This window comes from Cricetulus griseus, chromosome 2 (genome assembly GCF_003668045.3).
Source record: "Cricetulus griseus strain 17A/GY chromosome 2, alternate assembly CriGri-PICRH-1.0, whole genome shotgun sequence".
Classification (NCBI taxonomy): Eukaryota; Metazoa; Chordata; class Mammalia; order Rodentia; family Cricetidae; genus Cricetulus; species Cricetulus griseus.
In genome coordinates, this window is record NC_048595.1 from 281,351,190 (window position 1) to 281,366,469 (window position 15,280).

Sequence of the window (15,280 nt, forward strand, 5' to 3'; positions counted from 1 at the left end):
AAATGCCTTTGTAACCACTGCCAGCAAGATCTAGCACATTGCAGTGCTTAACGCATGCCATGGTGATTAATGTCTGAGAATATATTGAGCAAGTGCACACTTTTAAAAACTGCATGCATTGGAGCAGGACCAAATCCCAATGCACGAGCCCATGACCTTTGCTCCTTTGCAAATTCGCCATGGAGTTTGAGAGTGTGTACTTTACTCCTTTCTTGGCACACCCCCCTCTTCCACTCCCAGCATTCCCTGCTGCCATCTCTGTTTGTATAAATGCCAGTGTGGGAGTGTGCTGACCTTCCGGGCCAGACTGCAGACCATGTTTCTCCTCACTCCAGTGTTGGTAGCAGTTGTCTGCATCTTGATTGTATGGGTCTTTAAAAATGCCGACAGAAACCTGGAGATAAAGAAGGAGGAGACTCAAGCTCGCCCCTGGGTGGATGAAGACTTGAAAGACAGCACTGATTTCCTCCACGAGGAAGAAGGTAACAACCCATTGCAGTACCTGAGCTTCACCCTAGGCATGCTTATGATGTGTAAACTGATGCCAGGGCTACAGAAAGCAAGTCACGCAGTCAAACCATCACTCCTGTGAAAGCAGAAGGATGTGTCATAAACATGGGTCCACTCTCAGGACATGGCTATGTAGTCTAAGGCCATGGAGGCTTAGGTCTCTCCCAGCTCAGACCCTCCTCTGGCAAATACAGTCTCTCTCTAGGTGGTGGTGGTTACTGTCTAGAGTGGTAGTAAGCAAGGCCAGGTTTTGATTAGGAATGTTGAAACTGAGAAAATGGCATGTCTAGGGAATTAGCTGCATTTTATCATGCCAGACCCTGAGGGTTAGAGACAAGAGTAGCCTCCAAGCTCATAAAATAAAGGTCCATTAGGGAATGAGATAAAACAAGGAAAGTGACAAACACTGTGGAACTAGTAAATGATGTTTAGGGAAGACTTGGGGACCTGTTGGGACTTTGGGAAAGGACAAAGCTGACCTGGAGGGTGAACAGGTGTGACCAGCAGGGGTGGGTATGTCAGAAGAGGAGTAGAAACCCCACATCTATGGTTTAATGCTTGGGAGAGATTCCAAGAAGATGGGAGGATGTGCAGGTGAGGGGGTGGGGAAGAGAGAGCTAGCTATGGCTTGCACTAGAGAGAAGTGATCAAAGAGACAGAGAGGGAAGGGGGTTCTCATAGAGTCTTGAGCAGTCAACATTTGTGTAGGCAGTTTTCTGTCCTGCCAGTCAGTCAGTTTTGTCCCACCAGCTGGCTCCCAAAATAACCACACAAAGACTTAATTATAAATGCTTAGGCTTGTGACTAACTAGCTCTTATAACTTAAATTAACCCACATTTACACTACCACATGGTGGTACCTTTTTCAGCATGGCATATTCATCTTGATTCTCTCCTTGTCTTCTCAAGACTCCTCCCAATTCTTCCCTTCTTCTTCCCAGCATCCTCTCAGTTTGGCTCACCAACCACATCTCCTTCTGCCTAGCTATTGGCCAATCAGCTATTTGTTAACAATGAGAGTAATACATCCTCATAGTGTACAGAAGGATTATTCCACAGCACATTGGAGACATGTTGCCTGAGCTGGGTGTGAGAAATAGATTCTATTTGGAAGAAGAAGCTTTTTAATTTTCAGTGAGTCTTCACTCCCCAGAGGCTACCTGCTGTGTGTGTGTGTGTGTGTGTGTGTGTGTGTGTGTGTGTGTGTGTGTGTGTACCTCTTATTGTCATATGATGAAAGACACCCGACTCAGAATATCAGCCTCACAGACATGCATCAATATGCAATGGTGTTATGTCCTGAGAAGCCTGTTGCAAGTTAAGAATATTGCGAATTGAAAATGCACCTGATATACCTAGCCTGCCAAACGCCATGGCTTAGCTAGCCAGTAAGCATGTGCAAAAACTTGGAGTGAGGCAAATCATCTGATACAGCATCTCCCTTACAATCAAATACCCATGAGGTGTGTCAAATGCTCCACTGAAAATGTCTGGTTGTGTTCTGTGACACTGTAAGTTCAAAACTTCTAAGTCAGACAATGTAAATAGGGAAGCACTTCCCTTAACACAGATACCTGTTCTAAGCTTTGGTGAAGAATCATGGTATGGTGGGAGGGCTGAGGATGCCTTAGTTACCACAAGGAGCATCAGGTTCTAGATATTGCAGAAGACAGAGGAAGTGGTTCAGACTGTGTCATCGGTGGTTGAGGGAGGAGGACCCAGTTAAGGGGATGATGTGAAGGCATGCTAGATTCAAGATATTCATGATGTTAGGTGAGCGATTCTGGCCAGAATGGCGCCAATTGAGGTGGCATTTGGGGGTTGGAGAACTAATGACTTCACTAAGGCTGAAGGCAGAACTTGGGAGACACCCAAAGATAAGAGGAGTATGGTAGAGAGATGTATTATGGAAAGAAGAAGACATGAGCAACGAGACTCTCAGAACATAGCACACTCTCACATAGCATAGTGGAGCCAGCTGGTGTCATGTCATATGTGGAGGTCACTTCATCTTCACGGTAATACAATGAGGTAGGCATCACCATTATCCCCCATTGCAGGGGACCGAGGCTCTAGTAGGGTACCACCCACCTAGGCAGGTGGGACTCTGGAAGTTTGTTTCCAGGATCCAGGCATAGAGCTGTTTTGCTGGGTAGCTCTTGCACAGAGAAGTCTAGAACAAAGGAGGAATGAAAACAGAATCTCAGAGTTTTTTTTTCTTCCCTTCCAAGGCCACATTCCTGGGAGCAGTCAGAAGTTCAAGAACAGAGAGAAGTGGTGCTACTTGTTTTTAGAGGTCCCTGCTAGCTCTCCACTGTGGTCTGTACAGGAGTTTGCTGAGGTCCTAGGCTAGACTCTCTGTGCTCTCTTGGTCCTCATTCCCCAGATAGACTTGGGACCTTCTGCCCCAGAGGAGGCTGTAGGATTGTGGCCCCACGGAGCACCACCTGGGAGAGTCACTCAGGAAAACCCTGCATGTGACAGGGTGTCTTATTTGCCTCAGACAGAGATAACAGCTATCCCTGGGCAGCCTCATGCAGCTCCTGGATTCATAGGGCTGCATCAAGAGAGCTAGCTACCTTGGACTTGGAAACCAGCCATGCCCCTGGGCTGCTTATAGCTTGTGTAAATATGACTAGGTCTTAAGGGCTGGTGGTGTCATTCAAACAGCTGCTCCTGTACCGCTTCCTCACACGGTCTTCTGAATCAACTTTACATAGTTGGAAAGTGTCACTGTTGTGGAAAGTGTGGATGGACACCTGACAATGCTCAGGGTTGTTTAGAACTGATTGATAGCTAGGTAGATGTGATGACTCTCCATCATACTTATTTCCTTCTAACTCAATGGTTCTGAACCATCCTAATGCTACAGCCCTTTAGTACACTGTCTCATCTTATGGTGATCCCCAGTCACAAAATTAAGCTCATAACTGTAATTTTGCTACTGGTTCTGTGTGTGCGTGTGCATGCATTCTGTCATGCATATGCATGCTGTGTTATGCATGTATGTAAGTCAGAAGACAAACTGAGAAGCTAGTTGTCTCCTCCCACCATGTGGGCTCAAGGCATTGAACCATAAAGGCCTATAGATACGAGCCTGCCTTTTGGTATTCTCTCCAAACTCTGTTTCCTTCACAGCCTCGTCCCCACCCTACCAAGGACACTATAACTCTAGAACTCATTTGTTTCTTGCTTTTCTTTAGGGTCCTAAATAAACTGGATCTGGTTTTCCCTGCTCTTCTGTTTTCTGTCTTTTCCTCTTTGTCCTAGATTTTATTTTTCTGACTTGCCATCCACTTATCTTTTATCTAAGCAATTTAATCTAAATAATTCTATTCTATTTTTCATCTCTGCTATGTCACCTTTTATCCTTCTTTCAGTAATACTTTAGAGGCTTATATAAGTCTGTTTTGTTTTGTTCTCTAAGCATAATGTCATAGCTGTTTGCGCTTTTGAGCCTGTGAATTCTTGGAGCATCAGGACACCTGTCTTATTGTAAACATTGATTTTACTAATTTTTGCTCAAGATACTCCATTCTCCCTTGTGCAGGATTGAATTGTTGAATTACTGGGAAGTTTTAAATTCTTTACATATTGTCATTTGCTTCTGCTAGACAGCTGGGGTGCTTTCAAGAGGAAACACTGAGTTAGAGGAAGGGCACACCAAAAATATCGTAGGCCCTGAAAGATGAGTGATGTGTTTGCAATCCACACTTTCTCAAAGGATGTAACTTGAGGGTCCCAGCCTGATTCAACTTTGATTTTGGTTGTCCTTCATGCCAACGATCAGGAAATGGAAATTGGACTTGTAGGAACTAGCAGATACAAGCAGGAAAGACAGGCCTCTGCGCTCATCTCTCTAGGTCCATATTTTCCCTTCATTTTTGGCTTTGAAATTTCTTACTATGTTGTCAGCCCAGTGCTTTGATAAAGCAAAAACCACCTTATTTGGTGACCCAAATGGAAGATTGTGTCAAATAATCTGCCATTTAACAGAAACTTTCATTTGATATGTGAATATATATATTGTAGGCAAAAATTTCCTTTACTTTGTATAACAGATCTAGAATTGAAAGGCTGGTCATGATCAGTGGTCAAAATTCTATAGATCTCTATTTTCTTTTTATTTTCCCTTTTTAAAAAATCAGTTATTTTGACATTGTATGACCATATAGACTTTCCTGGAACTTTATTCCCTTCCCCCCCAATGACTTAATGACCAGGGAGGTTGCTGAATTTGCTGTGCTTCTGTCTCTTATTTGCAGATGCTGACGAATGGCAAGAGTCAGAGGAGACTGTGGAGCATATCCCGTTCTCTCACACCCGGTACCCAGAGCAGGAGATGAAGACGAGATCTCAGGAATACTATGAACTCCTTAATAAGAGACGCTCTGTCAGGTTTATCAGCAGCGAGCAAATCCCAATGGAAGTCATTGCTAACGTCATCAAAGCAGCAGGTTGGTAATTTGTATGCTGAGGCTTGGAGGATGGCAGCTTCCCTGATGCCTTGATAGTGTTGGAACATCACTGAAGTCCGTACATGCAGACAGAGCAGGAGTGGTGTGTTTCTTTATGAAGGTTTTCCTACTGTTAGTGATGGCCAGAAATGTGTGGAGTTTTACTTGCTACATTTTGACTCTTGTTTTTATTTTTTGAGGGCAGGGGAGGGAGACGACAATTTAAAACTTTTGAAGTCAATACATTATATGAACTTCTGTTTAAAACTAAAAATTCTGAATAGGTTAGTATCCATTGCAGGAGGAACATCTCTCCCCTCATTGAAGCAGGCCCCTTCCTCCACACTCAGTTCATATTTATATGTTTATCTCCCAGGAAACAAACTTCATGTCTTTCATGGCTGTTAGTTCATGGCTGAACTAACAGAATAGCAAGGTTTCCTTAGGTGGACTTGTAAAGTGAACTGAAGCAAGATGAATTCACATCTCCACTGAGGGAAACTGCACACTCCTCTGTGACTGTCCCTGCTGCTGTCCTCCTATCTAAGCCACATTGAGGTCCATGTGTGGCACTTGTTGCATACCCACTGACATTCATCTCTAATCCAAAAGTCATTGAGAATAGTTTGTCTCAGCCAAGAACACAAATGCCTTAGACAGTTGTATCCTTTACCTAAGAGGCAACAATCACTACCCCAACCCTGTGTGTGTGTGCGCGCGCGCGTGCACACACCCCCCAAGCGCTGGATGGGATTACAGGTGCACACATCACCACAATACCTGCTATTGCATTCCTCTTAATGAACAGTTTTCTGCTTGTCTTTAGTCTTACGCTGATTTTAATTTAATGGGCAATAGGAACAGCTCCAAGTGGGGCCCACACTGAGCCCTGGACCTTCGTGGTGGTGAAGGACCCAGATGTGAAGCATAAGATCCGAGAGATCATCGAGGAGGAGGAGGAGATAAATTACAAGAGGAGGATGGGAGACCGATGGGTCACAGACCTGAAGAAACTGAGGTACAGGGCTGATGGATCTAGGAATGCTTGGTTTGACCTCTAAAGTATGAAATTACTGCTGCAGGCCCTGGGTCTGTGGGATTTAAATTGTTTTGATTAATTATCTTATTTTGATGACGTATTAATTTCATATTAGTATGGCTCAGTGTGGAATTTAAGTACATGCCTACAGGCTGCATGGACCAAATCTTACCCTGTTTCTGTTTTGTTTTGTTACTTTATTTTAAAGTGGTTGTGAAAAGTCAGGCCTGGCCTCTGTAAAGGCTCTGACACAAATAATTGTTTCTCTTAATTATTTTAAAACTGTTTAAAGATTTTTCCTATATTTTAAGTTATGATTATGCATGTGTATGTGGCGGGGGGGGGGGCTGTGTATTTGCAGGTTCCCATAGCAGTCAGAGGTATTGGATCCCCTGGAGCTGGAGTTACAGGAGCTTAATAGCTGCCTGATGTTGCCACTGGAACCTGAACTTGGGTCCCCTGGAGTAGCAGAAAGAGCTCTTAACTGCCCAGCCATCTGTCTATCCCAGAAACAATCACTTCTTAGCAAAAACTGAAGAATTACTTCACTTTCCACCAGTCTGGAACATAAGACTGTGACGTGCTTTTCAAGATCTTGAGCGAAGGAAATCATGTTTTGCTTTAATTAAGGGCTTAATAGATCTGTGCTATCAAATATATGTTAGAACTGTGGACTCTTCCCTGCAAAAGAAAACAGAGTGGAAATCAGGGTGACAGGGGCCAAGGTGGGTGGATGTTGGCTCTCACCTCTCAGAAGGTCCTAAGGAAGGCAAGCCCAAGTGCTCAGCTCTTGGAATGCAGAGAGGCCTAATCCCAATATCTCCCCAAGGTGGGCCTTCTGTGACAAGTGCTATCTCCTGCCTTCTGACACCCCACAGTGACAGGTGACTGACAAGAATGGTGAATCACAAGCTTGGAGATGAGCTGGGACTTCTAGCCCAGGAATAAGAGCAAGGAGACATGAATCTCTTGGCCCTGCTATTATTGAGAGAGGACCGTTTTCTCTAAGATGTTTAACCAGAACTGATGTATTATGGAGTGCATACCTTCATACCATGTTCTCAGATAACTGTGGGGTATTATCAATGAAACTATAACTCTTACTGTATATTCCTGGGAAGAAATGGATGAGTAAAATTCAATTTGAGCTTTACATCTAGTGAAATACTAGACTAGCTGTACACGGTACCTTCAGAAATTGTCTCACCGGTCGTTTCCCGTCACTGAGACAGAATTGTTCCCTCTTCTGTGCCCATTATCCTTACATATACCTTCCATATGTGCAAAGTAGCTGCCACCCCTCGGCATTTTAATTATGTTTGCCTTTCTCCTCAGTTTATAGACTTTTTGTTTATAAATCTGTAACACAAATCAAGTACCCCTTGAGAATACAATTAAGTTAGAGTTGCTTAACCAACAATATGTATATAGAGGCACACATGCACAGACATATATACCCTCACATAGATGTAGATACACACACAAACACACACACACACACACACACACACACACACACACACACACACACACACACACACTAAAATGGACAATGTGCCCAGTCACCCTTTTCAACTGTCTTTGAACCCATCGCTGGTATTTTCTATAATGTGGGTCCAATTTACCTTTCAAACTTTACCATTCCAGGGATGGGGAGCCCTCAACCCAGACCTGAAAAAGCCGACTCTCAGGAGTCCTTGCTCCTTGTAGCTTTTTATTTGATCTAATATATCTTAATGTATTAGTATAAAATTGAATTACCCAAGACTAAGCAAAAAAGACACATTGATAAGGTATGCTTAGGCAGACTAAATACAAAAATATTTTTGAATAATCAACTTGCCTTAGAATATAGGCACGCTACTTAATCTTCCTCAAATCTTTTCAAATTTTGTAGCATTTACCTCTATTCTCCATATATTTTATACACTTCTAAATTTTATTCGGGTCTGGAGAAAGGACTAGGTGGGTAAGAGCACTTGCTGCTCTTACAAAGGACCTGAATTTGGCTCCCAGCATCCACACGGCAGCTCATAGTGGTCTGTAACTGTGGTCCCAGGATATCCAGTGTCCTCTTTTGGCTTCTCTGGGCATCAGGTATGCACATGGTATTATATACATGCACACATTCAAAACACTAATATCCATAAAATAAAAATAAATATTTTAAGGTTAATTTTGATCCTTATGAATATGATCAGAATCTTAAACCAGGAAAATGTCAAAGACATAATGCAATTTACATAGCAGCATGCAGACTGGGGCACAGGCAGCTCTTGGTAGCATTCAGCTCACTTGTGCACAGTGGAGAACAATTGCTGGGCCTGGCCATGGCCTGAAGGCAGAGTGTGTCATCGTTGGTGACTGCTGAATGCTAGAAATGCAGTGAGTGCAGACAGTGATTAAACAAGGTCCTCCTTTTCTATCAGCATCTCTGTGATTTCAAAGTGTGATGCTTGTATTAGTGAAAGCCATTTCCATTTTAATTTGCTTCACCCTCACGATGACCATTCGAGACGGAGCATAGGAGCAGGTTTTATAAGCAAGGCAGTGGCAGGGAGAATGTAGCCAGCTACTCTGCTCCAAGAGTTGATCTAAATAATTAATGTTCTCCCTCTCTGTTAGGAGGGCAACTGAAGTCCATTTTTTGTGGCTTCCAATGTGCTTTTCCAAATCAAAACTTTGCTTTTGGAGTGCTCCGATTCACTTGTTATCCAATTCTTTAGTAGCACCCCACTGGCTTCACCTTGCTGAGTAGCAGCTTGGAGATCTAAGGCTATGGGATCTTTGTCTCTTTCAACATTTTGCATGCTTTGTCATGCTGGCCACACACTAATATATGTTTATCACCTTCATTAACCTTATAGAAAAATGAATGTGGTAAAAAAATTAAAATCCAGTCTGTTCCAATTTAAATAGAAAAGACAAATAAATGTGTATTTAAGAATTGCAGGCCAGGCAATAGTGACTCATACTTTTAATCCCAGAACTTGGGAGGCAGAGGCAGGTGGATCTCTGTAAGTTCAAGGCCAGCCTGGTCTACAGAGCTAGTTCCAGGACACCAGAGCTGTTACACAGAAAAACCCTGTCTTAAAAAAAAAAAAAAGAAAAGAAAAGAATTGTAGGTAAGCTAAGGTAGTTTAGTTTTTAAAAAGGGAGGGAAAAACCAAAAAATTCAGAGTAAACATTCTCCTGAATCTCTCTACCCCTCCAGAACCAATTGGGTTAAGGAGTACCTGGACACGGCCCCAGTTCTGATTCTCATTTTCAAACAAGTCCACGGATTTGCTGTAAATGGAAAGAAAAAGGTCCACTACTACAATGAGATCAGCGTGTCCATTGCCTGTGGCATCCTGCTGGCTGCACTGCAGGTATGTTGCCCTCCCATAGGCCCAAGGGAGACAAGACACGGGACCAAGAGTGGCTTTAGCACAGTGGTTCTCAGTTTTCCTAATGCTGCAACCCTTTTTAACACAGATCCTCATGTTATAGTGACCCCCAACCATAAAATTATTTTCACTGCTACTTCATAACTGTAATTTGCTACTGATATGAATCATAACATAAATATCTGTGTTTTCCAGTGGTCTTTGGGGGGCTCATGACCCACAGGTTGAGAACCGTTGTTTCAGACCAGTTTCCATTTAGAGGTCATTTGGGAATTGTTTTTCTAAAATTGAGATCCTGGGAAAGATAGCTGATTGACAACAAACCCTGGAAACCTGGATTGATGGGTATCTGCAAGCTTAAATTCTCCCTGGAAATTCACTTGCAATATCTCAGGGTCGGAAGTGCTGTTGGGTTTGCTTTCTTCCATAAATAGCATGTAGCTTGAGGGATGAGCAGTCATACGAGAAGAAAGCCAGAAGAAACTCTCAGCCATTCATTCCTCTCATAGGCATACTGCCCCTTTCAAGGCTGGTGGCATGATTAAGCAGCCACCAGGCTCATTGCTCCTTCCTTGAGAGGTTCTCTATGCTGTGTTGCCTCAGAGAGAAGGCCATGTGCTTACAAACTTCTTTACTGCAAATATGAAATGGAGCAGAGGCGCGTTCTGCCTCTCAAACCCTGTGACATCTGTGGGAGACACCAGGATTAGCTAGCTCCTTAACAGTTCATTTGAGGGAGACTCAGGGTTCACGAGAGAGATGAGGGAGAGATGCTAAACATACAAATTAATGCAACAAACAGTATTTTAAGACAGAGTGGTCCCACTTTGAAGGAAGGGTCAATTTCGTGTAGATGAGGTTCCTTGTCATCTCTGAGAAAGACATGGCTTATGTCTGACACCTTACAACATTTGGCTGTTGCTGCTTCTCAAACCACCCTGAAGAGCCTGGCTTTTGCTTTCCCTCCTGACACTGTAGGCAGATAAATAAAGGTGACTTGGGATAGTGTCAGGCCATAGGGCACTGTAGTTGATTTAGGCTCTGGAAGAAGTAGGGCAAGCCTGGTGCCAGCCCCTTTCCCTTGGTCTCTTCAAGGGGCTGGTCAGACTGGCTTTCCTGTTGAGCTTGTTGTTTTCTAGTTTCCCAGAATTCTAAGATAGTTTATGACTGAGGGAAGAGAGAAAACTGTTCCTGGAACCTGTTCCCCAGCACGGCAACTCAGTGGTGTGGGATGGCCATACATAAAACCAGAGGTAGCTCCTGGCTCGGGCTTCAAGGTGGCCAGGTGACTGGTGAAGCGTGGATAGGAGGGGGAACAGTTGGGGAGGGGCCTAGCTGGCACAGTATGTTTGTACAGATACATCTATCTCTACTTCCCCGGAATGTGTCATCATGCCTTGGTTTTTATTATTTTATGGGCTCTGCAAGGTTGAACCCAGGTCCTCAGGCTTGCAAGGCAATTACTTCACTGATTGTCTGATCTCCTGAGGCACTATATGTTTTTTATGGATGAAGATATAGGATGATACGTGTTAGACTTCAGGAGAGCCCATAGCAATTCACTCCAGACCCCTGTAAATATATGGGTTCATATGTTACTATTAAGACTATTAATAACAAATTATAGTCAGATGGGTAACTGGAATTCTGGAACGAACATCTATCAGGAAAATTATAGCAGACTAGGCTGTGGACAGTGCTGTCAGACCGCTGTTGCTCTATGGTCAGATACAAGGTACAGACTAGATCCTATGCTTATCCTTGTCACTCTTTAAGAATAGTTACATTCTCCAAAGTTATTTCCATATAACAGCCATTCCTATTGCTCAAGCATCATTGGAAAATAAGATGTTATTCTTGCAGATGTTTCCTGATGCTTGTCTAAAGAGGCAGCAGGTGGAAGAGCACAGGCAAGGTTCACAGTGCAATACCTGAGCTGGCAGCCTCATTGCCACCCAACTTCAGCAAGAAATCAAGTGAGCAGGAGTAGGAAGGATGAGAACGGCCCAGGGCTAGAGAAAGAGCTGTGGTTTCACCTGATGTTAAAATGCTTGTTTGTTCTCTCCTGTTTCAGAATGCAGGGCTAGTGACCGTCACTACCACTCCCCTCAACTGTGGTTCTCGTCTGAGGCTTCTCCTGGGCCGCCCCTCACATGAGAAGCTGCTGATGTTGCTTCCTGTGGGGTACCCCAGCAGAGAGGCCACAGTGCCTGACCTCAAGCGGAAAGCTCTGGACCAGATCATGGTGACAGTGTAGCAAGCCAACCTGTGCTGGAATGGCACTTGCTTCTCCCCCCTGGGTCTGCTGGCTCCTCTTGCTCTCTGAATCAGGTCTCCTCTGCAGACAGGTGCACAGGGAAGGCACTTCTTATGTCCTGATATCTTCCCACATTCTAAAACTTTCCGTCCAGTAAATATAACTGTTTTAGTGAACACGTGGGGCAAGAGGTCAAGGGTCAGGTACACATTAACTCCTCTACAAAATTGTAGGTGATTTTTTTTCATTTACTAAAAAAAAATTCACACAGAGAAGTCACACTTGAAAATTTACTATAGTTCGAAGAGTTACCTCCTCAATGATTTCTTCTGACCCTCTGCTTCCTGGTGGCTTCAAGACTACGAGTGTGCCATTGAGACCTATTCTACCATTGAAGTTCATGGAAATTCAGTCTTGAGTGAAAAATCATTAAAGTCACTAAATTATAATACTTATGGAACCAGGGGGCGTGTCTACATGCCATGATCTAGCTGGCAGTTATCTGAACATGATGAACTGCATGGCTTATATTATTAGCACATAGAACCTGGTAGTTAAATATTCTTGAATTATGAAACAAATTATTAAACCAGTTATGTCTTAAAATTGCCCATGGTGAAGGAGTTGGCAACCACCATAAAGCAGTTTCAGTTTTCCAGAGATAGTGTTTTCACCACACACAGCATCTCCTTCCTGCTTGTTCTCATGAAACACACTTACCTTTTCTTCAGGTAACAGCAATACTCTTTGGGACTTCCCTGGCCACAGGTCTCCAGCAGGACCTACCAGAGCTAGCCAATCACCCATCCTCTCCCAGGGGCCTGGTGTACATGTCTTTATGTTGTTGTTTGGGCAATTCTCCATCCAGCTAGTCTACTTACCTCTGTGTCATTACCATGGCATCTTCCTCTTCCTCCCCATTTTCCTCTTCCTGTTGTCCTTTTCTCCCTGCTATTCCTCCTTTTCTTCTTTGTGCCTTAGCTAGATCATTAGTGAGAGAAAGCTGGTACCCCCTCGAGTCAGGGAGGAGGATGGCCTTTCTGTGCTCTGAAATAGAATTAGACTTACAGGAACCGACACCTTCAGCCTTGAGGTCCTTTGATATAGCTACAAGTTCCCAACATCTGCACATATCTTCAGTTTGCTCTACATGTGCTTTCCCTCCCCTCACTTGTGACAAGTAAGTGTCCCTGGGGCATTACTGAAATGACATTTCTTTTAATTGTGACTTTAGTAGATTCTGGTGGGTGAGAATGGGAACCGAATGATGTACATCTTATTGTTGTATTGGACAAAGTTTCTCTGAGTTTCAAATATCAGAATAATAAGCACACTTTGTTGTCACAGTATAAATAAGCGTGCGCGTGCACACACACACCACCTTTTTCTAAGGTCTGGAAATGGAGCTTAAAAATTCTTTGGTGCTATTTTCATCTGTTCTACTGAGAAAAACTGAGATGCAAAAAGGACTTTTGTAGACTTCCTCCTAGCCCCCATACAGGGGAGCTAGGCATGAGATGGTGAAGGTAGAGAGTCCTCAGTGTGACTGATCAAGTATACAGCCACTAGAGAGGATGAAGAAAGCCAAGGTTCCACAGGAATGGAACGAGTGAGTCTTCAAGCAAACAGCATTGCAGGGAGCTAGCTAGTTGTTTTCCTATCATTGTCCCTAAAGATACATGATCCTGGTTTCTCGTGTTCAACAAAATCACAAAGATATACCTTTGGAAAGGGCTTTGGCAGATGTCTTTTGGGGAATTTGGGACATTATAATGGTGGTGGCGGTGGGTAGTGGTGGTAATGGTCATGGTGGTACTAGTGGATAATGGAGGTGATGATGGTGGTGGTGGTTGTAGTGATGGTGGATAGTGGTGGTGATGGTGGTGATGGTGGTGATGGTGGTGGATAGGGGTGGTGGTGGTGGTAGTGACTAGCTAGGGAGCTCTGTGGTTTTGGTGTTGATAGACAGTACTTGTATGACACATGGCAAAGTACTCAGGGACCATGCACCACATATACAACTTATTGCAAAGACAAAGAAGAAGCTTGTGGTACTTATGGGAGGAGTGGGATAGGGCAAGCTTGCTACTATCTTCCAAAGATAGGTAGACCATATACATTGTTTTGGTTAAATTTCCATCTCAGGAGCACTGAGGACAGTCCCTTACCTGTTCCTTAGTTGCTCCTTTTGGAAGAGAAAGTGTTTTCTCTGATAAGTGAAGTTGGGGGAGGTGGATATTGCACATGCTCAAATACCAATGTGTGCTCCACCTTAAGCCACGTGACAAATAGGGGTGGTTATTCATCAGAAAGATGTTTCACCAACTGATGTCTCTGATTTGAGTTTTTGAAGAACATTCAAATAGAAAAGCTATTTTTTAGAGTATTTTAAATTTTTAAGGAATACTTCTAACTGGTAGAAATATGGTTATCAGTGGATATTTTGCCTTAGAGGGACAAGAAACATAATGGCAATTTTCCAGCTACCTACAGAGTATCCCTTATTATTTGGGGTGAATTATGGAAAATATAGAATTATGAAATATACCATTGCCAATCTACACAGAAGTACTAAAGGTGAGAGATTAGAACAAAGTGACACCAGCTCTGCCTCCATGGTGTTCCCACCTCCCACACTAAAAGCAGAGTGGAGAGAGCAGCCAACATCTTCTGGGTGGTCTCAGCTGGTGTGGAGAACGTGCTGGGGATACTCAGGAGGGGACAGTGTCCAAGCAGCAGTGTGGCCAAGTTAAACACAGTAGTGCTGATGGAATGTGAAATGCTATAACCACACTCTCAAGAGTTTCTAAAAAGTCACATGAAGGGGAGTGGCATGTGTCATGACCTGAGAACTGTGGCTCAGCATCAAATGCAACAGCACTGGAGTGTCTTTAAAGCAACATGGAAATATGTGAGCAGTGTCTGCAGACAACTGGAGCCCATGAGGTCATGCAAGAAGTGGCATAAACCAGGCAGAACTTCCAGTTTGGAACATGATGGTGGTGGTTGTAGTGATAGTGGTAGTGGTGGTGGTTTTGGTTGGGTTGTAGTTCTGACAGAGAGGTAGAAGGAAACCTGACATAGATCATCAACAATATTTAAACAGATGCATTATAACTTTATTAGAATTAGTAGAGATGTTTGAGTAGATGAGAATTCCAAGGCATGGTGGTACACACCTGTAATCTCAGCTACTAAAGAGAGAATCCTTAGGTTTGAGGCCAATGTAGGCAACAGTAAGACACCCTCTCAAAATAAATTAAAAAGTACATGAAAATGGCATAATTAGATGTAAGCTATCATGCTAATTATTTGAAATGCTAAAAATTCAAATATAATGCATTGATACAAAGAGTTGGAAAATTGAAAAATGATTTTAATTTGTTTTGGGGTGTGTGTGTGTGTGTGTGTGTGTGTGTGTGTGTGTGTGTGTGTGTGTGTACAGGTAGCTTCAGAGTTCAGTAGAGGTCATTTGGCCCCAGGAGCTGGAGTTACAGGTAGTTGTGAACCACCTGACATGAGTGCTAGGACCTTGGGTTCGCTGGGAAAGCAACAAGCACTTTTAACTGCTGAGCCATGTCTCTAGACCTCCGGTGTTGGACATTTTTAAGAAACTCAAGAGTTAACA

At 43.4% G+C, this 15,280-nt stretch overlaps 1 protein-coding gene across 1 annotated transcript; it reads left to right on the top strand.

The window, feature by feature from the left end:
- The first annotated feature begins 232 nt into the window (after positions 1–232).
- Positions 233–12,985, top strand: Iyd (iodotyrosine deiodinase). Its single transcript, XM_027400992.2, has 5 exons — positions 233–482; positions 4,776–4,967; positions 5,826–5,985; positions 9,221–9,377; positions 11,470–12,985. Exons 1-5 carry the CDS (start codon positions 317–319, stop codon positions 11,650–11,652), a joined length of 858 nt encoding a protein of 285 aa, XP_027256793.1. The 5' UTR covers positions 233–316; the 3' UTR covers positions 11,653–12,985.
- Positions 12,986–15,280: the final 2,295 nt, after the last annotated feature.

Bases quoted from the DNA above. Each gene is read 5' to 3' on its own strand.
- Iyd (XM_027400992.2), top strand. From the start codon at position 317: ATGTTTCTCCTCACTCCAGTGTTGGTAGCAGTTGTCTGCATCTTGATT. The intron at 483-4,775 runs GTAACAACCCAT...TCTTATTTGCAG, and splicing joins TTTCCTCCACGAGGAAGAAG to ATGCTGACGAATGGCAAGAG. The intron at 9,378-11,469 runs GTATGTTGCCCT...CTCCTGTTTCAG, and splicing joins TCCTGCTGGCTGCACTGCAG to AATGCAGGGCTAGTGACCGT.